At 38.7% G+C, this 26346-nt stretch overlaps 1 protein-coding gene across 1 annotated transcript in view; it reads left to right on the top strand.

The window, feature by feature from the left end:
- LOC132267245 (short-chain dehydrogenase RED1-like) overlaps nucleotides 1–26233 on the top strand; it is a 49378-nt gene extending 23145 nt beyond the window's left edge. The window contains exon 3 of the mRNA XM_059768348.1: nucleotides 24792–26233. Within this exon, the coding sequence (XP_059624331.1) occupies nucleotides 24792–25128 (337 nt within the window). The 3' untranslated portion in view covers nucleotides 25129–26233. The remainder of the gene's footprint in view (nucleotides 1–24791) is intronic.
- Nucleotides 26234–26346: the final 113 nt, after the last annotated feature.

Raw genomic sequence — 26346 nt, 5'->3', positions numbered from 1 at the left:
AGTTAGAAATGGGATGTGCAGTAACACACGACCGAATACCTTTACGGAGAGCAATGGGCAAATCATCAGGTAAAGGCGTCGGATCCGAAGACTCTGAAGGAGATGGGGGGAGCGAAGTAAGCAGTCGAGGTCGTCGAGTATAAACCTGCAAGGGGACAATAGAGCGAGGAGTGGGGAAGCAGGAAGCAGAGAGGAAACAGTTGGCATAGGTAGCGCTAGAGTAATATCGAGAGGGGTAGTAGAATAAAAAAAAAATGGGAGAGACTCAGAAAATGAGACATCAGCACTAGTGAAATAGCTCTGAAAATGAGGACTGTAGCAACGATAACCCTTCTGAGTGCGAGAATACCCAAGAAAAACACACTTAGTGGCACAAGGGTCGAGTTTGTCAAGACCGGGCCCAAGGTTATGGACATAACACACACATCCATAGACCCAAGGAGTAAGATTAAACGATGCGGAGTCGGGAAATAGAACAGAATGAGGAGACTTCCCTTTTAACACTGACAAAGGCATCCGATTAATAAGATGACAGACTGTAAGAACAGCATCACTCCAAAAACGTTTAGGAACATGCATATGGAATAAAAGGGCACGACATACTTCGAGGAGATGACAATTTTTACGTTCAGCTACTCCATTTTGTTGAGGAGTATAAGTACAAGATGATTGATAAATGATGCCTTTAGCATGAAAATAAGTCTCAAACGGGTCCGAGAAATATTCTTTAGCATTGTCAGAACGTAAAACTTTAATGAAACATCCAAATTGAGTTTTGATTTCTTTGCGAAATATTTGAAAAATAGAGAATAACTCAGAACGATTTTTCATTGAAAACAACCAAGTGATACGAGAATGATCATACACAAAAGTCACAAAATAACGAAATCCATTAAGAGAAATATGTTTTATTGGGCCCCATACATCTGAATGAATTAACTGAAAAGAACTAGCAACACGATTGGTAGCTCTCGGTTCGAAAGATACATGACAATGCTTACTAAACTGACATGCTTCACAAGGCATGGACTCAACACGACTAAGACTAAGACTGGGGACTTGACGCTGCAAAAATGATAAGGATGGCTAGCCGAGACGACAGTGCCACTGGAAAGGAGACAAAGATGATTGAAGAGCCGTGGGAGTTGGCCCATATCAAAGTAATACAAGCCACCTACTTCATGTCCCGTACCAATCTTCTTCATCGTCTTGAGATCCTGAAAAATACAACACGAGGGATAAAATGTAACGGAGCAATTAAGAGATTTAGTAATTTGACTAATGGACATCAAATTAAAAGGGAATTGAGGAATAAATAATACAGAGGAAAGGGACATAAAGGACATGAGTTGGGTGGTTCCCACACCCAAAACTTTAGTGGAGGAGCCATTAGCAAAAGTAACACTTAAAAATGAAGAAACAGACTGAAAATCAGATAAGAGATGAGAACTACCAGTCATGTGATCGGATGCGCCAGAGTCAAGAATCCAGGGACTCTGACGAGAGGATAAGAGACATGCAGGTGCACTACCTGATTGGGCAAAGGAAACCATGGAAGATGAGGTGGAAGGCCGTTGTTGAGACATAAACTGAGCATACTCATCGCGGGAAATTGTCATGGTGACCATAGCAGGCTCAACAGCCACTTGTGGAGCAGCCACTTGTGAAGCATTTGGTGTGGCAGAGAAAAAAGAGGTTACTTGATGTGCATAGGAAGAAGGTGCTGGTTTCCCATGAAGATTCCAACAGTAATTGACAGTGTGATTAGTAAGACCACAGTGAGTGCAGAGTTTTGAGTCTCTGCCTTTACCTTTGCCACGACCACGAGTAAACCGACCGCCACCGCCTTGAGAAGGCTGATAACCACCTTGATTCACAACTAATGCAGAACGTTCACTGCTAGGAGGAGCAGTGACACCACTTGAAGCACTCCCAGAAGCGCTACTAGATAGAGTAGCACGCTGGAGTCTGGAGAACATATCAGGAAGAGAGGGAAGTGTAGGGCTACCCAAAATCTGTGCACGAACTGATTCATATTCAAGTGACAACCCTGTGAGAAACCGAACAGCATTAAAATCCTCACGTTGTTGTTGCATGCTCTTTACATCAGAGGTGATAGGCTGATACAAGTTCATTTCTTCACAAATTCCCATTGACTGGGAGAAGTATTCTGCAAGACTATGAGCACCTTGCCGGAGGTCAAAGAATTGTCTGCACACCTCATAAATTCTGGTGATATTACCGGTACCTGAATATAGCTGTTGGAGGCGATTCCATATCTCCTTGGCAGTATCCAAATACAACAGGTGGGAGCTGATATCTTGTTCAATACAATTCAGCATTAAGGAAATGATCTGAGCATCCCTTTGGTCCCATGAACTGAAATCTGCATCACTTTCTTTAGGCTTATCCTTAACCAAATGAGAGCCAAAGCCTTTGGCTTTCAGAAAAATAGCTATGGACTTGGCCCATAAAATATGGTTCTTGCCATTGAGCTTCACAGAAGTCATGGGAGGATTGAAAGAAGTAGAAGAAAACAGGTCGGAACCGGCAGCAGCCATGGAGAAGGACAAACAGAGAAGAAAACCAAACCTGGGGAAAAAAAAACTGAATCCGGATTTGGGTAGGCGGGCCGGATCTGGGCAAACGGGCCAGATCTAGGCAATTGGGTTTGGATCTGGACAAACGGGCCAAATCAAAACCAGTTCTCTGCTATTTCAGTTTTAGTAATCCAAGGTTGGAATAACTTCACGCCTACAGCCAAACACCACTCTTCTCCTTCACAATCAACGCCGGCAAGAACCAGATCTATGCCACCGACCATAAACTCCAATCACCCAAGGTTCGCAATGAAGAATCAAGGCTAGTACACACCCTAGCCCTTGCAGCGGTGACGACGGCAACCCAACACAAGCGGCGATTTAACAACCAAGCACAGAGGGTTCGCGATAATGCAACCTCTGCAACTTGCGACAACCAAGGCAGCCTCGGCCTACAAAACGAAGGGCTTCAGATTTGAGATCAAACCTCCGACAGCTTCAAACCTCCGGCTCGAACAGAACGACGGCCAAACCTGTCGCGAAGAACAGAATCAACTTTGATCTCAATTCTGATTTGTAGAAGAACACCACAGATGCAATCACAACCATAATCTTAGTTTTCCCATTGTTTCGTACCGCTCTGATACCATGTTGTGACTAGAGAGAGAGAGAGAGAGAGAGAGAACACAGTGGATACATAATGTGTATTTCATACATATCAAACCCCAAGCCTACTACAGTGGCTTATATAGAGTACAGGTCTCAGCTAATTACACAATGACCCTACCAACTATATGTAATTACATAATGACTCAAAATATTCTAACAATATGGAAACAAGGTCGGACTAGTAGGTCGAGTGATCAAAAGGCGGTTTGATTGGTTAATTAAACTACAATGTAACTAAATTCAATGCAAAGCAATTAAAGTAAGTAAAGAGTAGAGAATAAGAGAGAGAGGTCTTGGGATTTAGAGGTCACCACTAAACATCACCTTTCTAGATACTCAATGTGTAATGAATGAGGGGAAATATATGTTGCAACACCAATATGTGTGATTGATTGAATCAACAAGCATAGATGACTAATTAAGCATACATTGTCTAGACAACCTAATTAACAACACAATATATTAAACTAAGCCATTATTCCTTCCTTTAAGCTCACAATTAAACACTTCAACAAGCTAGAGAATTATACTACTTGCATTTATAAGTATGGAACATCAAACAACAAGCATAGATTGTCCTCTTATCTAAGAAAATAAGGCAACTACACTGCACTAAACTAAGGGCATGCAAATTAAACTAATTAAACTAAGGTAGAGGCACAATCCATAAAGAAATGAGTATGAACCATCAAATAAGCTACAAGAGTATTCCATTAAAGCACTATACCTTGACAATCTCTAGATTCATAGCATCACCAAACATAGACATGTATCAATATCACAAAACCAAGAGATAAATACATGAACATCTATTCTAGCATACATAGACATATGAATAGAATGAAATGATCAATTGGAAGTATTAAACAACACAAATCATTGTAGAAACAAGATTTATATATAAATCAAATGTCAAGACAAGAATTACAACTTAAATCACCTCAAAATACAAAACGTCAAGATCTAGAAGGCATGCTTAGGGCTAACTCTAGCCCCAAGAAGATGTTTAGCCACTCATTGATGTAGTCATCCAACCCTCAAGGGCCATCTCCATGGTAGGATTAATCTTCTTCTCCTTGATGGAAACCCTAGATGAATGGAAGAACTCCCAAATGGTGTGTGTATCTCTCTAATCTCTAGCCTCCTCTCCAAGATTGTGTAAATGTTTAAGATTGTATATGTGTAAAATGGCTCAAAATCCTTATATAGGTAGCTCAAGTGTCACACCCAATAGTTAGCTCTCGTGCACTAGGGCCCTTTCAATGATTGCACCACGAGCCATCTTTTAATGAGCTGGACTCTGTTTTATTTTGAGCTTGAGGAGATTCGATCGATCGAATCCTGATGAGATCGATCAAAGAATGTTCAAATCGATCAAAGTGTGGCCAGATCGATCAAACCTTGGCGGCACCTTTTTGGAATAGGACAAGCCTGAGATATTTTTGGGATATTTTGGGAAAAAGACAAAAGTGGTAGGTGGGGATAAGATCAAAGAAGTTCGATCGATCGAAATAAAAGTTGGATCGATCGAAGATGGAAATTCTTGAGGATAAGGACAAGGGGTTTAATCCATCTTGGTTAGGCTAGATCGATCACTGTGAGATTGATCGAAGATTGGTCTGATCGATTGAAACTTTCTGTTTTCCACCACTTTGCTCCTTTTTGCTCCTTTCTTCCATTCAGCTTGAGATTGCTTCTTTTATGCTCTAATTTGGCTGAATTGACTTATTTTGGGGATAAGCGCCTGAAAAGGGCAATAACATGAAATTAGTTTAAAACGGAAAAATAAGATAGATAAAGGTCCTAGAATACTTGAGCTTAAGGGGTTTAAATGCGCACTTTTCAGCGCTCATCACACTCCCAAACTTAAATATTGCTAGTCCCTAGCAATGAACTACGAAGTAAAGGAATGAAATGAACAAATATACAACTATAAATCTAGAAAGCAATAAATGGATAACGCCACTTTCGTAGGGAACACGATTGCATTTAGCACATGCAACAAGCCTTTTAAACCCTTAGGTTACCCCTAGTGGACGAGTGAAGTCTCGTAAGGGTTCCAGAAATGATACCCACAAACATTAAGCTCATTCTCACAAAAGAGGCACCAATATTGCAAACAAGCATTGGGAGAAAACTACCTCAAGTATGTAACTTTTCAACCATTTCTACCCAATCTCCCAAAATTTTAACACCAAGCAAACAAGTATGGTCCTCCACACATCAAGAAAATGATCATGCAAATCAAAACAACTCTAGAATCCTTTTTTAGTGGACTGGCATCAAGTATGTTGCTATCTTAGCCAACTAAAGAAATGATCACATCCTTACCCTCAAACTAGCACACAAATCTAGTCCCGATCATCAAAACAAAGAGTGGACCTTTTATTAAAGCTTTATTGATCTAGGTGCACTTATTTTTTTCACTCGTTTTTTTTTTTTTTTTTACTATCCTAAGGATCAAAGATAGAAGCATGGTGCAATGTGTGGATCTATTAACCTTTTTAGCGATCCATGAAGTCGAGCGTTAGGTCAATGACTCCCAAAACAGACGGCTTTAGGGCATTAGGTGTTTAAACACCCCTAAGGATTACAAGCTCAAATCAATTAGGTTACAAATCAAAACAACTTCCATCTAATTATTTCCCATTTCTCACCTTTTGGGAGAAATCCTCACTTTTTTTTTTGTAAGTTATTAACCTAGAATTTGGGCCCTCCACCTTTGTCGCGAAAAATTCAGTGCTTGATGAGGTTAGAATCTCGGCTACTTAATGAAAAGGGGTTGTTATCCACCTTTATCAAGAATGAAAGCTTTCAATGCACTACTAGTCCAATTGGGATATAACCAATTCAATAGTCAACAAAGTATGTACCCCACAAATGAATGCTAGTGTGCGCCTGTGCTAGTGTAGAATCCTAGAGTGAATTTCAAAACAATCACAAAATCAGGATGATGTGGACCACAAGTGCAAGCAAGATATCAATCTTTCAAAAAATTTACTCTTAAATGGCATCCACAAGGCATACAAGGAGTATTGGACCCTCAAGTCAAGCAATTTTTAAATTCTAAGCAATATAGTCCTCAAAAGATTAAAATCATAGTTAGCCATGGACCAATTATAGAAAATCCCTCAAATACATAAGTCATGCTGAAAATTTTGAATTGAAAACAAATACTATAATTAACACCCATTACCCCCAAACTTAAATGGCACAGTGTCCTCAATGTGCAAAGAGAACAATAGGAAAGAGTATACCAGTGCAGTTAAGGCAAAGAATGGCCAGGACACAAATATCCGAAGTGGGTGGTATAACCCCCCCAAACTTGGAATTGACTGTGGTCCTGAAAAGATGGCACTAGAAGAAAAGCTGATCAGATAACAAAGGGGAAAATAACAGTGCACAGTGACATGCAAGTGTAAGTGGGATAATAAATGAACTAAGGAGAGAGGAATAAGGATGGTCCTGAAAAATTTTGGGCAGCACTCTCTCACTGAAGTCACTGAGATGTACCTGATAATGGAGTCAATCACAGCTAAATATATCAATATAATAACCTAACATCCAAAAATATCATGCATATAATAGAGAAAATTAAAGCAGTGCAAGGTACAACACAGTATTTGGGCCCACAGACTGGCTGCAAAAATATAGCAATAGTATCAAAATGACAGTCAAAAATCACAGATATATGAATAATAAAGAGGGAGAGAGAGAATGATCAGACAGATGAAATCGGTCTGGCAGGGCGTGATCCTCGGATATCTCTGGATAAGTCCTGCAGCGCGGCCAAGACGTCCGCACGGAGAGTGGTCACGTCAGTGCTAAGGGAGACCACATCTGACCGAAGAGAGACTATTGCGTCTTCCAAGGTCTGGATACGCTCTCCTAGGTCGGGTGTCTAAACTGGAGCGTCAGGGATGACTAGGTCAGGAGACTGATGCTCATCCTGACTTTGCTCCTGAGAATGTACTGGCGACCCTGCCGGAGAGTGATGTGGTGACTCCGCTGGAGGCTCCTGCTCCAAGTCGATCTCCATATGTGCGTCCACAGCCACCTGTGGGTCTGCTAGATCGTGCTATGCTGCTGCCTCTGCCTCCATCTTCGCCTCCTCCACCTCCTCAACTGCCAAGGTTGCCTCATTCTCAAGGCTCCGAATAAAAGCATTGTAGCTCTTGTCCCAGTCCTTCTTGCCATAGCGGCAAGCACCTGACTCAATATGCTCTGCCGGATGGAAAGGGTAGTGCTGATCTCTGAGGATCTGAGTGATCAGGTGGGCAAATGGAAGGATGGTGGCGCGCCTGGGCTTGGCCTTGCTAATGTGGCTGGAGTAAAGTCTCATTATAACACTCCAGTAGAGTGCAGGAACGGAAAACCAATGGCCCGTATAGAAGGCGTAGAAGGCGGCAAGAAAATCTGAACGCCGCTGGATCTTATGGCCCGCCATAAATACATTTCAGTATAGTACCGAATCAAAGAACCATAGATCATCGGGCAAATAAGTCCGGGTGGCGAATGTCTCGCCATCACTGTAAGGGCCAGTCAGGGTAACTACCATAGTTGTTAAAGGCTCAAGGCGCACAAAAGCGCAAATGCCTCCTGGAGCCTGAGGCGCAAGGTGCAAGGCGAGGCGCGCGCCCGACTGAAGCAAGGCGCACGTTGGAAAAAAAAAAAAAAAAACAAAACCCACCTAATGAAGTATTAAAGATGCAGTAGTATATAAAAAGATGCAAAAGTCAACTAAATAAATTACTTAAGTTCAATATTCAACATAAAGATGTCAAAGCCAACTAAAAAATACAGAGCTTCAAAGCAATATTAACATTTCAATTTAAAAAGGCAAAAAGCAGAATATTATTTCATGCAAAAAACACATGGATTCAGACTATTCAGTGTTAAGTTTGATGTTAATTTGACTTCAATTTGGTGTTACAATTTGATGTTAAAAATGCATTTCCTCAAACAGTCAAACCAATAACATTCTAAGAATGGAACAAATACAGGCATACAATTTGGTTGCATGATTTCATGAGATCCGAAAAAATTTGACTAATACAAAAAATTTCACCATTTGCACCATCGTATATGGGTGTTGTCATGAGACATTTGAGGGAAAAATTAATTATTGAAATTTAAAGCATATTAGTAGTAAAACTGAAACACTACACAATAGTAGAAACCAAAGACTATGCAAACCAGTTTAATTAATTCTTGGACAAAGACTAGGACAAATAAGTACTTATAGCTCTAATCTTGATCAATCTAGCAATTTAAGCAAATGTATGGTATTGTATAAAATATATATATAAAAGTAAAAAGTAAATGCATCCATTTGGATAACTTTATGTATTTGGTTCATTATAAAATAAAAAATAAAAAATAAATAGCTACTGTTATTTTAAGATTAATAAAAAGAAGAAGAAAAATAAAAAAATAAAAATTCTGCCAAACTCGACTGGGCCGAGAGAAGAAAAGAAGAAGAAAAGAAGAAAGAAGAAAAGAAGAAGAATAGAGGGAAAAAAAAAAACTGAAGACGAAAAAAAATAAAAATAAAAAAAGGAGAAGAAAAAAAATAAATAAATAAAAATAAAAAAAATTCTGCCAAACTCGACTGGGCCGAGAGAAGAAAAGAAGAAGAATAGAGGGGAAATAAAAAAAAAAAAAAAAAAAAAAAAAAAAAAAAAAAAAAAAAACCTGAAAACTGAGTCGCCGACGAATAGAAGAGAAAGAAGACTGGAAGAGAGAAGAAGAAAAGGAGGAGGAGGAGAAGTTGGAGAACTTACCGGCGACGCAGATCTAGCAAATCCAACGTAGATCCGAGACCAAGTCATCCTCGTCAGTCGTCGCTCTCGCTGCCTGCTTCTGTCTTTGCTTTACTTTACTTTTTTGTTATCTTTTTTTCTTTTTTTTATGTTGTAAGTTGTAACATTTTAACTAATAAAATAATAATATAATAAAAATAATAACAATATAAGAAATAAACAAAGAATAAACAATTAAAAATCCAGCATATTGTGGAGAAAGACTTAATAAACAATCAAGCGCGCCTTTAAAGAGCCTTTCGCCTTGCACCTGTGCAGAAAAGGCGCGCGCCTTATATAACACCTGCGCCTTAAGTCCCTAAAGGCGATGCGATGGCGCCTGGAGTCGCCTGGCGCCTCCGGCGCCTTTGACAACTATGGTAACTACCATGTCTGCGTCAGATGGCCTCCTCAGAATAGGATACTGAAGGTCGAGAGGGCAGACGTGTGGGCACTGAGAAGATATGGCCAATGTCTCGACTGTGATGCAGATGAGATGGCCATCAACAGTAGTCCGCAACTCCGATAGGTTACTCGGGGCCGGCCGGAGGTTCTGGTAGAACAACCGGACGAGCCTCGAGTAAACAGGGTTGGCGACTGGGGCAAGAATGGCTGAAATGCCGCGCCGCTCTATCTCATCAAAGGCCGTCCTGGTCAAGACTGATCGAGAAAAGAAGGCAGTGTCAAAGACAGACTCATGCGCCACTGTAAGGCGTGAATATCTCCGGATAGGTCTGTCTCGAACCTGGCCGAGCTGTGCCGGTGGTGGTGAAAGAGGTGGAATATGCTTAGTCTCATCCGCCAATGGAGAAGATGAAGAGGCGGAGCGCTCGAACTGAGCTGGAGCTGGCTCCTTATGCTCCTCTACTCGCTGTCTCGCTCTACGCTGATACTACCAGTTGGCAACAGTCTTGACTCGAGCCATAGCCTGCAAAAGAAAGAAAACACAATTGGAGTCGGTAACAGGTATAGCATATGAAATATAGAATTAAAACGCACAAATAGAAACATGTTTGTCAAGTTAAGCTAGACAACTCAAAATAAATCACATGAATTTGTGCAAGTGATAATGCAGCCAGGTATAAACAGTGAATGTTCAAATAGAGTGAAACATGCTGAACATGATAAGTATGGAATGCATCCAATGTGGAAAACACAGGCATTGGACATAAATTGGATAGTATGAAACACAAAAGATGATATGCAATACAGAAAAGTTCGATCGATCATGAAAAAGATGAGATCGATCCAAGTTGGATCGATCAGGATATAGATAAGATCGATCGAGGCTCGATCGATCAGAGAAAAAGTGTGATCGATCGAACTCTGCAAAAAACACAAACAGTCACAGATCTGTGATGTGGACAACACAGGGGGCACCCGAGCAAGCTCGTGGGTCCCTCTACACCTCAACAAGTCAATATTGGTCACTTAAATAGGCACGTGACCCCCTATATCGAAATCGGACAAAATATATACAAAAATATATACATATATATATACATATATATACACATGCTCAACGACTCAAAAATGGAAACAAGTAAACATGGAGGTTGTAGATTTAACATGGTAACATGTAAAGCATGAGATTGAAGCTCAAAATGGAAAAACAAAACCCAAAACTTACCAAATGGAGAGGAGAGAAGTGAAGACCGAGAGAGAAAGAAGATCGGGATCGAGTTTGGAGTTTCGAAGCTTCGGAGATGACACCGGAGGTTCGCCGGAGGTAGGGAAGAAGGTGAGCAGCTCCGGGAGAGAAAAAGGGTCCGAGATCGATGATGAAATCAATCCAAATGACCCTTTGGGTCATATTTTTAAAAACGATCTCTGACGAGTTCGATCAATCACTTGGAAATCAGATCAATCGAACTCAGATTGATCATAAAGGAACTCAGATCGATCGAACTTACAAAACGATACAGTATTTTTGAAATTTTTTGAAATTTTGAAAATTAAAACAAATTATTATTATTATTATTATTTATTTTGTTTTTTTTTTTAATTTTAAAATAAATAAATATATATATAAAATAAAGTTCAACAAGAATTTAAAGGTCAATAGGGGCACCTAGATCGATCGAACATAGATCGATCGATCCAACAGGTGAAAAACCTGCAGACATGTTCGAACGATCACATAGAGGTGATTTTCAATGGGTTAAAAAAAATTTCTAAGTATAGAATGAAGATCGATCCAAGGGAAAACTGGATCGAAATTGGAATTTTGGATTGATCGAGAATGAGGTTCGCACGATGCATAGAGAACTGAAATATGCAGGAAATTTACGCATGATGGAACAGAGAAATGATTCGATGCAGATATGATGTTTGATCAATCGAACCTCTTTTGAGATCGATTGAACAAGCACAAAATGCTTACTTCAAAAATGATAGTGCATGCATTCTCAATCAAAGTCCCTACCAATGTGTATGAACCCAGAATATATCTAGACTTCATAAGAAATGAAAGGTAAAATAGAAATGAGGGAGGAATAGGGTTGTAAATCCTACGAAACACTAATGTTTAACATCTCTAGCAAGATGTTGGGCTCTTTTAGCCCGGATCAAAGATCTTACTGTGCATCCCCTCCTTGACGGGGTGAAAGGCACTTTGAATCCCACCCAACAAAATGTTCCCTAAAGAACTTGTTGGATTTGACTCAAAGGAGATTGATGGTCCTTTGTCAATGCAATTCTTGGGCTTCCATGCCCTTTCAACACTTGTTTTCAAAACCACATTCTTTAAAATCATTTTGGAAGATGGACCTTTGGAAATACGATTTTCAAGCAACGATTCAACTTTATCAAATTCATTTTCAAGACATTTTTCCACAACACACACTTCTTCATGTTTGTCCATTGAACTCGGGGTTGGATTAAAGATGTTCAACTTCACTTTCATGTGGCCAAATGAGATTTTCATTATTCCCGTCCTACAATTGATGTTAGCATTTGTGGTTGCCAAGAAAGGACGGCCAAGGATAACGGGAATTTGGCTCTTGGGATTCGGAACCAATTCCGTGTCAATGACAACGAAATCAACCTGGAAGAAGAACTTATCAATCTTAATCAATACATCCTCAATAATACCGCGGGACTTTTTGATGGATTGGTCGGCAAGTTGCAAAACTACCGACGTCAACTTCAAGTCTCCTAAGCCCAATTTAACATATACCGAGTATGGAAGAAGGTTAACACTTGCTCCTAAGTCAAGAAGAGCCCAATTAATAACATGGTCACCAATGACACAAGAAGTAGTAGGCGAACCGAGGTCCTTAAATTTTGGGAGTGTGTTATGTTGTAAAATGGAGCTTACTTGCTCGGTCAATACCACTTTCTTTGGTGCTTGGCTTTTATTATTCCTCTTTTGGGTGTAAAGATCTTTCAAGAATTTGGTATAAGCCGGAATTTGTTTGATTGCATCCAAAAGCGGAAGATTAATCTTCACTTGCCTAAACACTTCAATGATTTCATTCACTTTGGTCTTTTGCTTCTCAATAGAAATGGATCCTTTCAAGGCATCCGGAAATGGAGCCTTTGGCTCAAAAGCTTTTCCAAAATCTTTCTTTGAATTACTTTCAACACAAGAAGTTTTCAAGTCATTTTTCATCACTTTCTCAACAAAATGATCATGCACATGCAATGAAGGAGGAATAGAATGTGAAACGAGACAGGTGTCAACTTTTGGTTGCACCGGTTCACTCTCTTCATTGGAAACTCCAACTTGATTGTCAACAATTTTCCCACTTCTCAAGGTCGTCACCGCATTAATATGTTCAATTGTGTGACTTTCATTGGTTTCCACAACAAATTATTGCTTTAGTGAGGCATTTAGAGGTATCTTCCCTCTCTCTAGCATTCAAAGTACTAGCTATTTGCCCAACTTGGGTTTCTAGCTTAGCAATGGATTGAGAATGGGAATGAAGTAATTGAGTGTTTGCCTCTAGAGTACCTAAAGCGGTCAACACTTTCTCCTCAAAAGCTGGACTCCTAGAATTTCCTTGAGAATAAGATGATTGATTAGGAAAATGAGAGTTAGAAAATTGGTTTCCATGTGATGATTGAAAAGAAGATCTATAACCTTGGGAACCTTGGCCTTGCATTGGAGATGGAACATACTTTCCTTGAAAACCACCTTGGGGAGGGTTTGAGCCTTCCCCTTGGCTTTTCCAAGAGAAGTTTGGATGGTTCCTCCATCTTGCATTATAGTGTGTGCCATAGGGATTATTCCCTTGGTTGACAAATGTGACATTAACTTGTTCATGATGCTCATTTTGCACATGTCCATGTGGACAATTGGAAGTAGAATGTAATACACTAGAACAAGTCATGCATGTTTCATTAGATGGATGATGAACATGATTAGGGGAGGAAGACACTTGATTCACCGAATTTTGGTTGATAAAAAATTGATCAAACCTTTGAGATAAAGACTTGACTTCGGCAGCTATGTCATTGGAATTGTCAACTTAATACAAGCCGACATTCTTCCTTCCACCTAGAATTCTACCATTTTTAGAGGACAAAGATCAATGCATGGAATTTTCACTCATACTTTCATACAATTGCCAACATCATTTTCATGTTTATCAAGATAAGAACCATAGATGCATCTACCATTCCTTTTTGATTATCCGGTAAACTTTCAAAGAAGTATTGGACTAATTGCCACTTAGGAATGTCATGATGTGGACACTTCCTAAGCAAATCATTAAATCTTTCCCATACCTCATGAAACAATTCCCCATCCCCTTAAGAAAATTCACGAATGGAAGTTCTCATAGCATTGGTCTTTGATACCGGGTAGTACTTCTTCAAGAACTCTTGCTGCATTTCTGCCCAAGAAGTTATCGAAAAAAACCTAAGATTGTTGATACAATATTTTGCTTTGTCTTAAGGGTAAAAGGAAAAAGTTTGAGTCTCAAAACCTCTTCCGGCATGTCCGTTTATTTCACGGTGGAGCATACTTCAAGAAATTCATCCAAATGCTTGTACGGTTCTTCACTTGGAAGTCCATGATAGTTAGGAAGCATTTGAATAGTTTGCGGTTTAATCTCATAGTGATGTGCTCTAAATGGGGGCAATTGAATGCAAGTGGGTGCATTGTATTCATTTGGAACATAATGATCACACAAAGCAATGGGAGGATTCCCAACCGGTGGGGCTATACGAAAACCTTGATGGCCTTGCATAATGGGAGGTTTTGGAGCAAAAATTGGCCGAGGCATTCCCAATGGAATTTAGCCTTCTTGTTGTGGTGGAATGAATGGTCTTGGCATGCCTAATGGGACTTAAATATTTTCATGATGCACATTAGGGTGGAGGATGCCTTGTTGGTCTATGTGACCAAGGTCCTCCATATGGTCGTCATTTTGCTCCTCCATTGAAGAAATGGAGTGATGAGAACTACCTCTTCCCCTAGGATTACGAACAACCGATTCAAGATGGAAATCAAGTGGGACAAGAGTAGGATTTAATGATCTACGACCATGCATGCACAAACAAAATAAAAACACTCAAAAAGCAAGAAGCAATTACTTCACCTCCACAACAAATCAATCAACAAACATCCTCCACATTCATTGATCCTATACTCCCACGCTTGAACAATATGCAAGAAAAAAAATTAAATTGCTTGCACGCGGGCTCACGATCTATCTATAAGAATTTAAGAACTTGCCACCACGCGGGCCGACGATTTAACTAGAGATTGAGTTAAGAAAAGCTCACAAAGGGTCCTTAACCAACTTCAATTTAGTTTTCAAGTTTTGCTATGCTTGCAATTTTTTAGAATTTTGCCCTTTTTATGCTTAGCTTAGCTCCTTGATTTTCCAATTCTCCTTTGCTTCACTTCCTTTCTCAATGCACCTAGCCAATCAAGAACAAACACAATAAGTAATCAAAATTGTCAATTTTATAGATTAGAGAGAGAGAGAGAGGATGGCTGAGAGAGAGAGAGAAAGGTGAAAGAGGCGCAGCCCTCACTGTTTTTCTCATTTTCATACATCTCAAACCCTCACACATAGTACAGCATATATATATACAATACAAGAAAGGCCTATTTACATAATGGCCACAAATCCTATGTCTAATTACAATATGATCCCAACATAAATACCTATTTACATATAACTATTCTAACACTCCTCCTTAAGCTGGAGAATATATATCATATAATCCCAGCTTGGAACAAATTGCTTTTAACCGATTATGACTAAGAGCCTTAGTAAACATATCAGCTAATTGATCTTCAGACTTCACAAATGGTGTAGAGATGTTCCCGCTCAATATTTTTTCGCGGGTGAAGTGACAGTCAACTTCAATATGCTTGGTTCTTTCATGAAATACTGGATTGGATACAATATGAACAGCTGCTTGGTTATCACAGAACAATGGAATAGGAGTCTTGACTATTAACTCAAGTTCCTCAAGAAAGTGTTGTATCCACATTAACTCACTAGAGGTATGAGCCATCAACCTGTACTCTGCTTCAGTGCTAGACCGTGCTACCACTGTTTGCTTTTTACTTTTCCATGTAACAAGATTTCCACCAACAAATGTGCAGTAGCCTGTAGTAAATCTCCTATTTGAGGGAGAACCAGCCCAGTCAGCATCAGTGAAACCTTCTACCCTAAGATGTCCATTTGGTTTATATAGCAACCCAGAGCCAGGAGCTTGCTTGAGGTATCTGATAATCCGAAGAACTGCATTCCAATGTGACATCCTAGGCGATCCCATGAATTGACTTACAACACTAACTGCATATGAGATATCCGGTCGAGTGATAGTGAGATAAATTAATTTCCCAACAAGCCGTCGATATCTGCCAGGATCATCAAATAGATCACCCTCATCTGACAAGAGTTTTGTATTTGGATCCATAGGAGTATCAATCGGACGACCACCCAACCTACCTGTTTCTTCTAATAAATCTAACACATATTTCCTTTGAGATAAACTTATACCTTCCTTGGATCTAGCAACTTCAATACCCAAGAAATATCTGAGTTGACCCAGGTCTTTAGTGTGAAACTGATTTTGTAGAAACAACTTCAATTTAACAATACCTTCAGAATCATCACCTGTGATCACAATGTCATCCACATATACCACAAGGAAAATGAAACCAGCTTTAGCGTGCTGGTGAAACACCGAATGGTCTATCTGACATCTCTTAAGACCAAATGCTAATGCTGCCGCAGAGAACTTTCCAAACCAAGCCCTTGGAGATTGGTTCAATCCATACAAGGCCTTCCGAAGGCGACAAACGGTATGACGATACTCCCCCTGAGCAACAAACCCAAGTGGTTGCTCCATATAAACCTCTTCAACTAAGTCACCATGTAAGAAAGCATTTTTCACATCTAATTGAAACAACGGCCAGTTACGATTGGCAGCAATGGAAATAAGGACCCATATAGAAGAGATCTTTGCAACAGGGGAAAAAGTTTCATCATAATCAACACCAGAAGTCTGGGTGTACCCCTTTGCAACAAGACGAGCTTTCAAACACTCAATAGAACCATCATGGAGATATTTGACAGTGTAGACCCACTTACAACCAACCGGTTTGGAACCAGGAGGTAAGGGAACAAGATCCCATGTCCCATTATGATGAAGAGCATCCATTTCATCGATCATGGCTTGTCGCCAACCAGGATGAGAAAGAGCATCTTGCAAAGTCTTGGGAGCAAGTGTAGCAGACAGTGTGGATAAAAAACAAGAGAAAGTGGGTGAAACATGATTATATGAGACAAAGTTAGAAATAGGATGTGCGGTAACACAAGATCGAATACCTTTGCATAAGGCAATAGGAAGATCATCAGTAGCAACAGGAGCCTCAATAGAAGTAGACAATTGGGGGGGTGCTACCTTTGATCGTCGAGTATACACTTGAAGTGGCGGTGGCACTTGAGGTGGTGGAACATCAACAGATGAGGGTGACACAACAAGCAACGGAAGCAACAACTCGGTATCTAAGAACGAACCAGTTGAAGAAAAATAAGGAGTGTCCTCAAAGAAGGTAACGTCCATGCACACAAAAACACGACGAGTGCTAGGATCCCAACATTTATAACCCTTTTGAGTCTGAGAGTACCCAATAAAGACACACTTAATGGCACGAGGAGACAATTTATCAGTGCCAGGGCATAATACGTGAGCAAAGCACACATACCCAAAAACACGAGGCGGTAATGCGAATAACGGCCGGGTAGGGAAAACAAGGGAATAAGGACATTTCCAATTAAGAACAGAAGATGGCATACGATTAATTAAATAACAAGCAGTTAAAACAACATCTCCCCAAAATGCCTTTGGAAGATGCATATGAATCATCAATGTCCGAGCTATTTCAATTAAATGCCTATTTTTCCGTTCGGCTACACCATTTTGTTGGGGAGTATAAGAACAAGAAGTTTGGTGCAAGATGCCACGAGAGTCACAAAAGGTAGAAATTGCACCTTTGACATATTCCATAGCATTATCAGATTGTAGAGTTCGTATAACACAACCAAATTGAACTTCAATTTCTTTTAAAAATAATTGAAATATGGAAAAAAAGTTCAGAACGGTCTTTTATTAAAAACAACCAAGTCATCCTTGAATAGTCATCAACAAAGGTAACAAAATAAGAAAAACCTGATTGACTAGGTTGACGAGTAGGACCCCAAATGTCCGTATGCACCAATTCAAATAAAGAAGACCGACGATTAACAATACGAGGAGGAAAAGACACTCTATGGTGCTTCCCCAACTGACACGACTCATAATTTAAAGTAGACACCAACTCAAGGAAAGGTAATACAGACTTCAAGTATCGCAACGAGGGATGACCTAACCGATAATGCCACTGGTATACAGACATCTGGGAATGTAAAGCAACAGCACTAGTGGAAGGTGTGCAATCCAGATAGTATAAGCCATTTCTGTTAGTGCCCCCACCAATCGTCTTCTTCTTGTTGAGGTCCTGAAAGACACAAAACGAAGGATAAAATGTGACAAAACAATTGAGTGCCTGAGTCAGTTTACTGACAGATAATAAATTAAAAGGAAATTTTGGGACCAATTGCACAGAAGATAAAGAAATGGATGGGGTTAGTTTGATTGTTCCCTGGCCAATAATGGAACATGTTCTACCATCAGCCAAAGTAACAAAAGAGGGGAAATGAGACTTCTGAAAGGTAGAAAATAGAGATTCATCACCTGTGAGATGGGTAGACGCCCCAGAGTCAATCACCCAAGGGGAGGCTGAAGTCTGTAAATCGGACAAGCATGCGATATTACCTAATTGCGCAAAGTTAACCATATCAGTAGAGTGGGGATGTGTCCAGTTAATCAAGGCACTGAACTCAGCTCGGGAGAGTATCACACTGTCACTAGTAGGTGCAGATGATGGCAATACAGAGTTTGGAGCAGATGGGTGGTGGTGGTCAGGAGGGGGATGAGACCTAGCACTATCAGAAGAAGCCACTACTTGATTTTCCCATGCTGGTTTCCCATGGAGAGCCCAACAATGCTCAACAGAGTGGTTAGTACCCCTACAGTGGCTACAGTAGCGAGTATCAGTACGTCCACGACCACGGCGACTGCGACCTCTATCACGGCCACCACCACCACCACGAGAACCACTCGAAGTTCCTCCATACCCTCTGTTGTTATTGGGAGCATCATGGCCTTTAGAGGACTGTGGAGAGATAGAATGAACCATCATAGCTGAATTTTCTTTCACTGTGGACGTCCCATGTGATTGTTCTGAAACACGAAGCAATCTGGCATAAATGTTACCCAGAGATGGGAGTCCTCCATCACCAGCAAGGATGTGATCCCGAATATTTTGAAGGCTAGGGTGCAAACTAGTAAGAAAAATAGAAACTGAAAATTCCTCACGTTGTCTCTTGAGAACGTCAAGATCAGTAGTTAAGGGATGGTACTGATTCACCTCATCTAGCAAGTTTTTGAAAGTACTGTAATACTCACTGATACTTTGAGCAGAGGGATCAGATTGACGAGAATGGTCTTCTCATATAGGCAGTATATGCAAGAGACATTTGTGTCCATAGAGTAGGTTTCTTTAACTGCATCCCATATTCCCTTTGCAGTGGTGAGAAACATAAAAGTAGATGCAATAGTAGGTTCCATACTATTCCACAACCAAGACATAACCATATAGTTATCAACTTCCCAATCATCATATGTTGTGGATGTTTGAGGTGGAGGAGCTTGTGTAATAAACTTCAGCTGTCGTCGGGCGCCTAAATATGTCTTCACTGCTTGAGCCCAAAGTAAGTAATTTGAATTACTCAGTTTCATAGTTGTAATTTGCAGCCCGACATGATCAACATGTGTTGCTGGAGTTTTATTAATTTTATAGATTAGAGAGAGAGAGAGAGGATGGCTAAGAGAGAGAGAGAGGATGAAAGAGGCGCAGCCCTCACTGTTTTTCTCATTTTCATATATCTCAAACCCTTACACATAGTACAGCATCTATATATACAATACAAGAAAGGCCTATTTACATAATGGCCACAAATCCTATGTCTAATTACAATATGATCCCAACATAAATACCTATTTACATATAACTATTCTAACAAAAATAAAATAAAGTAAAGACACGATCAAAAGAGTACTAATTCCTAATTGTTTCCAAAACACGGCGTTGCCAATTCAATCCCCGGCAACGGCGCCAAAACTTGGTGTGCGTCGTAGGCAACAAGTTGAAATGTGTTAAAGAGTGGCCAAGTTTGAATTTGTAAAGTGCCACTACTACCTCTAACTACTAATATAGCTAGGGTGGTAGGGATCATCCCAAGGGATTGGGGGCAATGTTAATATGGAAACAAGGTCGGACTAGTAGGTCGAGTGATCAAAAGGTGGTTTGATTGGTTAATTATACTACAATGTAAATAAATTTAATGCAAAGCAATTAAAGTAAGTAAAGAGTAGAGAACAAGAGAGAGAGGTCTTGGGATTTAGAGGTCACCACTAAACATCACCTTTCTAGATACTCAATGTGTAATGAATGAGGGGAAATATATGTTGCAACACCAATATGTGTGATTGATTGAATCAACAAGCATGGATGACTAATTAAGCATACATTGTCTTGACAACCTAATGAATAGCATAATATATCAAACTAAGCCATTATTCCTTCCTTTAAGCTCACAATCAAACACTTTAACAAGCTAGAGAATTATACTACTTGCATTCATAAGTATGGAACATCAAACAACAAGTATGGATTGCCCTCCTATCTAAGAAAATAAGGCAACTACACTACACTAAACTAAGGACATGCAAATTAAACTAATTACACTAAGGTATAGGCACAATCCATCAAGAAATGAGTATGAACCATCAAACAAGTTACAAGAGTATTCCATTAAAGCACCATGCCTTGACAATCTCTAGATTCATAGCATCAACACACATAGACATGCATCAATATCACAAAACCAAGAGATAAATACATGAACATCATTCTAGCATACATAGACATATGAATAGAATGAAATAATCAATTGGAAGTATTAAACAACACAAATCATTATAGAAACAAGATTTATATATAAATCAAATGTCAAGACAAGAATTACAACATAAATTCTCTCAAAATACAAAACATCAAGATCTAGAAGGCGTGCTTAGGGCTAACTCTAGCCCCAAGAAAATGTTTAGCCACTTATTGATGTAGTCATCCAACCCTCAAGGGCCATCCTCATGGTAGGATTAATCTTCTTCTCCTTGATGGAAACCCTAGATGAATGGAAGAACTCTCAAATGGTGTGTGTATCTCTCTAATCTCTAGCCTCCTCTCCAAGATTATGTAAATGTCTAAGGTTGTATATGTGTAAACTGGCTCAAAATCCTTATATAGGTAGCTCAAGTGTCACACCCAATGGTCAGGTCTCGTGCACTAGGGCCCTTTCAATGATTGTACCACGAGCCATCTTTTAATGAGCTGGACTCTATTTTATTTCGAGCTTGAGGAGATTTGATCAATCGAATCCTGATGAGATCGATCAAAGAATGTTCAGATCGATCAAACCTTGGCGGCGCCTTTTTGGAATAGGACAAGCCTGAGATATTTTTGGGATATTTTGGGAAAAAGACAAAAGTGGTAGGTGGGGATAAGATCAAAGAAGTTCAATCGATCGAAATAAAAGTTGGATCGATCGAAGATGGAAATTCTTGAGGATAAGGACAAGGGGTTTGATCCATCTTGGTGAGGCTAGATCGATCACTGTGAGATTGATCGAAGATTGGTCTGATCGATTGAAACTTGCTGTTTTCCACCACTTCGCTCCTTTTTGCTCCTTTCTTCCATTCAGCTTGAGATTGCTTTTTTTATGCTCTAATTTGGCTGAATTGACTTATTTTGGGGATAAGTGCCTGAAAAGGGCAATAACATGAAATTAGTCTAAAACGGGAAAATAAGATAGATAAAGGTCCTAGAATACTTAAGCTTAAGGGGTTTAAATGCGCACTTTTCAGCGCTCATCACTACATCACTATCTATTTCCCCATCTTTTTTTAATATTGACCCTAGGCAATGGAAATAGTTCCTTTGAGTAACTCTTTGGTTTTGAAGTGTAATATTTATATTGTCATCGTTTTCTACATTTGCATATTTACATTTTATATATTCCGTTTAGTGTTACTAATTCTTAGGCCCCTTGATTCTAATGCCTTTTTCTATATTTCTAATTTTGTTGCTAAAGCTTCTTTAGAAGTATCTATTAATACTATGTCATTTGCAAATAACTTACACCATGGGATTTTCTCTTCAATAACTTATGTTATTTCATCTAATATTATCACAAATAGGTATGGACTTAACACCAATCCTTGGTGTAGTCCCACTTTTATAGGGAAGTCGCTAGTTTTCCCACTTGTAATGTTAATTCTGGTCAAGAAAAATAAAATTGAAGAGAGAAATTAAGCATGAAAAACACAATAATGTAACGTAGTTCATCCATTTTGGCCTACATCCATGGCACACAAGGCCCAAAGAGCTACATCTCTTTCATTATGTTGTCTCTTAATTTTGTTTATAATGAGACCACCTCTATTAATTGGTGAAAGAATACAAACATGTGATAAATATGAAGAATATATTGATAGAAGATTCCTCAAATCAATTCCATAAATCACTCATTTCAATATTCTATCGGGCTCCTATAATGATAGTCTTTAACACCCCCCCTCTAACAAAAATCTATGAATACACTTGTGTACTAAATGATGCCTTGTGTTTGAACAATGTAGTTGCCCCTGTTTCTATAACTTAAAGTCCGTCTCTTATCAACATAATATTTATAAAAAAATAAGAAATAAAAAAAACAAAAAACAAAAAAAAATTAAAAAAAAAAAAAAAAAAAAATTCCACTTATCTGATTAGAGATTGCATAAGAAACTGCCTTGCCTTATAGAGTTCCACCAAGCTCTTCTATGTCTTGACTTCATTGGATCACTGTTTTTCTTAGATATAATTATTTGTAGTGCTCTCAGTTGTGTTGTGAATGATCATTCCTTGGATCATTCCTGCTTCCTACTATTCTTCAAGTTATATTTTGACATTGTTAGGTCAACAGGACTTATGTTGGCATATTTCGTGAATTAGAACTAGAGTCTATAATTTTATTTTTATTTTTAGTTTAGTTAGAATTTTTGAAAGTTAGTGTCTAGAAGCTACCTCTTGGTCGTGGTTGATGATGGAATTCAAGCTACATTCAAGGACAAAAGCGTAATATTCTACACCAAGGGCCTCATGGCTGCAATGGTTTCCATGTTCAGGTTATGTGAGTAGTCTAACACACGCATGGATTCTTTTAGTTTAATTGCGTACATATGTTGGAATCTTTGGAAAAGTCGAAACAAATTGTTGTTTGAAGGCACCATCATGTCCGAACAAGCCATTGTGACAACAGCTTTGAGCCAATGGACAGAATTTTCTGATGCAGCTTCGAATATCCATCACTCTATCCCATCTGGTTCTTTTGAGTTGATTTCTTGATGGGTTCCCCCAGAGGAAGCGTGAAAGTTGATTTTGATACCGCACTAAGGCTCCATTTGTTTCGACATAAAATATCTTCTTCGGAAAATATTTTCTATGTAAAACTTTTTTAAGTAAAATATTTATTTTTTATTTTTATTTTTCGGGGTGTGGCAAAGATCTAAAAAAAAATCCAGAACAAAAGCACAAGTTATTTTTGTTATGTTTTGATAAAATATTTTACTTAAATTTTGGACAACCAAACACCAAAAAATAAAAATAAAAATTTCTAAAAAATTTTTTACATCCAAACAAACAAAACCTAATGGAAAATCCGGTAAGGCCCGCGGGGGGTGTATGGTGAGAGACCACCTTTGCTGGCTATGACAAGGAAAATATGGTTTTCTTGGGTCAGTGAGTTTCCTGTTTCAGTTGAAAATTTGGCCCTCCAAGATTGTAACTGTGTTTGATACTTTAATGATAACCTCTTTGCTGGTTCTTGAAAAATAAAAATAAAAATTAATTAATTAATTAGGGGTCATGCATTCATACATAAGGATTTTTACTTTATATGCTTTGACTTGGAAAATCCTAATTGAATTGCATATAAAGAGTTTTGAAAACTACCCTTTTCTGAAAGTTTTCAAAAGTATAGAACTGCAGGGAACTTCGATCGATTGAGAGTCAGTGGAGTCACGTCGATCGATCGGCGTGTCTTTTGATCAATCAAGCAGTGCAAAGAAGCATTTTCCTTTTCTTCTTAAAACCTTATTCTCTCTTAAACACTATTTTCCTATAAATACAGTATTCAAGAGTAAATCATATATACAGAGAGTATCGTCTGAGAGTTTTTGAGGGCATATTTTTCTTTTATCGTTCATCATCTGCATTAGTTGGTTAGTGTTATTTAAGTACGTTGACAACAACCGTTGAAGAGTTAATACAAGCTAGATCAACACCAACTTCTACTCGACCAAACCGAGATTGATTTTTCACTACTGGTCTTTGGAAATCGTATCACTGGTTGTAGAAGTGGATTGTGGATCTGTTGACGACGAGTAGACTCTGTGTCTGGAGACTCGAGTGGAGAGTTTGGCGGATCAGTCTGTGTCAAGCGATAACTTGATGTTCTTGGGTTGGGGAATTGTTAACCTATTTGAAATACCTTCTCATAAGGGATTTGGTTTGCTTGGATTAGGTCCCATGGTCTTTTTCATTTGAGTTTCTCATGTAAAAACCGTAGTGTCCTTATTCATATTAATACTGCTTCAATTTATTATTGATTGATTGGTATGTTAATTAGCATAATAGATTAAATAAGCTTTAATATTTAGTTTTAATTTGAATTTAAAATTATGGTAATTTTAGTTCAGATTCAAAAAGTTTTTCAAATCAGTTAAAAGTCTCAAGCAAGTCTTATTCACCATCCTCTAGGTCTAGATCACGAATCTTGTGCAACTCTGTATCGGTGTCTAGGGTTCCGGTCCTTACCTCGTTAGACATGATTAAATATTATCCGTTTGGAACACAACAAAAACGAATGAACAAAAAGTTGTATGTCATTTTGTTATGTAAAATCTGATGACTGTTCTGTTTAATAATTCTGATGATTATCATTTCAAAGTTGAATATACCCTAACATCTGGCCCAAACACTCAAATGACTGGGACAGGCCTACGATTACAAATTTCGAAACCTTTGGTATTCGTGGATCTTAAATTTTTTTGCAGAATGGTTTTCTGATTTATGATCTTTTGTACCATCCATCTCTTTATACAGATTGGAACTTAAACCTTTGGGGATAGATGTTATTAATATTGTACCTGGAGCTATTAAGTCAAACATAGGAAATTCTGCTTTAGCTGGCTTTAATCGGATGCCTGAATGGAAGTTATACAAGCAATTTGAAGCAGTGATCCGAGAGAGAGCCCAGTTGTCGCATAGCTCAAAGTCGACCCCTGCAGAAGAGCTTGCAAAGAAGACCGTAGCAGTGGTGCTGAAGAAGAATCCACCATCTTGGTTCTCTTACGGCCGTTACTCCACCGTATCAGCAATAATATACCATCTGCCACTATTTGTTAGAGATTTTATTTTCAGGAAAGTGATGAAATGTTGAGGTTTTACATTTCATATTGGGTTTTCAAGTGTAAGTTGTTTCCATGTAAATGTACCCTCAAAGGATGTTTTAGTTTATCGGTGAGGGAGTTACTTTTCTCTTGCGTGAGAATAATCTGTGTTCTGTGTGTATCTGTGAATAATTTAAAGAATTGCTAATTTGCATGAGAATAATATGTGTTTTGTAAAGTCTAGATTCTTTGTTGTAGCGTGTCGCTGCTGTACCTGTGTTGTAGAGATTTTCAAAACATTTAATCTGGTTTCAACACATTACTTCAAGGTAGGAATAATGCGTTGAAACAAGGTGTAATTGTGTTGAAATCTCTTTTTGACACTATTATTTTTACCTTAAAGTAATCAGTTTAAACTAGAAACTATATTTAATGTGTTGAATTTTTTTTTTTTTTTTTTCCTAGTTGGTACTCACACACACATGCCTCCACTGAGGCTTAAACCCCTAACCTTTCTTTGAGAAGTAAGAGCTTGGTACCGCTAGGCCATTGGTACAACTGTGATGTGCTACAGCAGACATGTGTTCTGTATATGTTGAAAGAATCCAAACTTATTCAAGAATTTTATGAAATGCAAACATATATTCTGTATGAATGTTGAAAGAATCCAAACTTATTCAAGAATTCTATGAAATGCATAGAATTCATGATCCAGTTTGATGAATAATACCAGGTGAAGCTCATCTTCTATATAAATTTGCATGGTTTTACTCAAATCAGCAAAAAAAATTTGAATGGTAAAGAAACCATGCAATGGGAATGGCTTTTGTCCTACACTTCTCATGGGGACTAAATACAAATTACTAAAATGTTCAACATACAAAAAAATAACTTTGGCAATGTGCCTCATAAAGTATCCAGTATAAAGTTCAATTCCTACTGAGTGCAAACAATTCTTTGGGCTACGCCTCTATTAAGATTTTCACAATTATTTGATTGCGGAGAATCCATGGTATCAAAAAAATGAAAAAAACAAAAAAAATTGCCGTGGCTGCTACACAAACTGTTTTACACGCATAACCACACATTGGTCAAGATGTCTAAATTCTGATCCCCAGAAGACAAACAAAAAAAAAAAAAAAAAAAAACACCAAAGAGGCCGTAGTCATGACATGGGCACCGTCATGTGTATAAAACACCTATTGGTTTGTTTATTGACAAAAAAAAAAAAAAAAAAAAAAAAAAACAGGGAGGACAATGAGGTCATT

This window comes from Cornus florida, unplaced genomic scaffold (assembly GCF_030987335.1).
Source record: "Cornus florida cultivar Cherokee Brave unplaced genomic scaffold, ASM3098733v1 CherokeeBrave_3.0.0_Hap2_Chr07, whole genome shotgun sequence".
NCBI lineage: Eukaryota > Viridiplantae > Streptophyta > Magnoliopsida > Cornales > Cornaceae > Cornus > Cornus florida.
The sequence above is the reverse complement of the archived record's forward strand: the minus strand, read 5'-3'. Positions and strand labels throughout refer to the sequence as shown.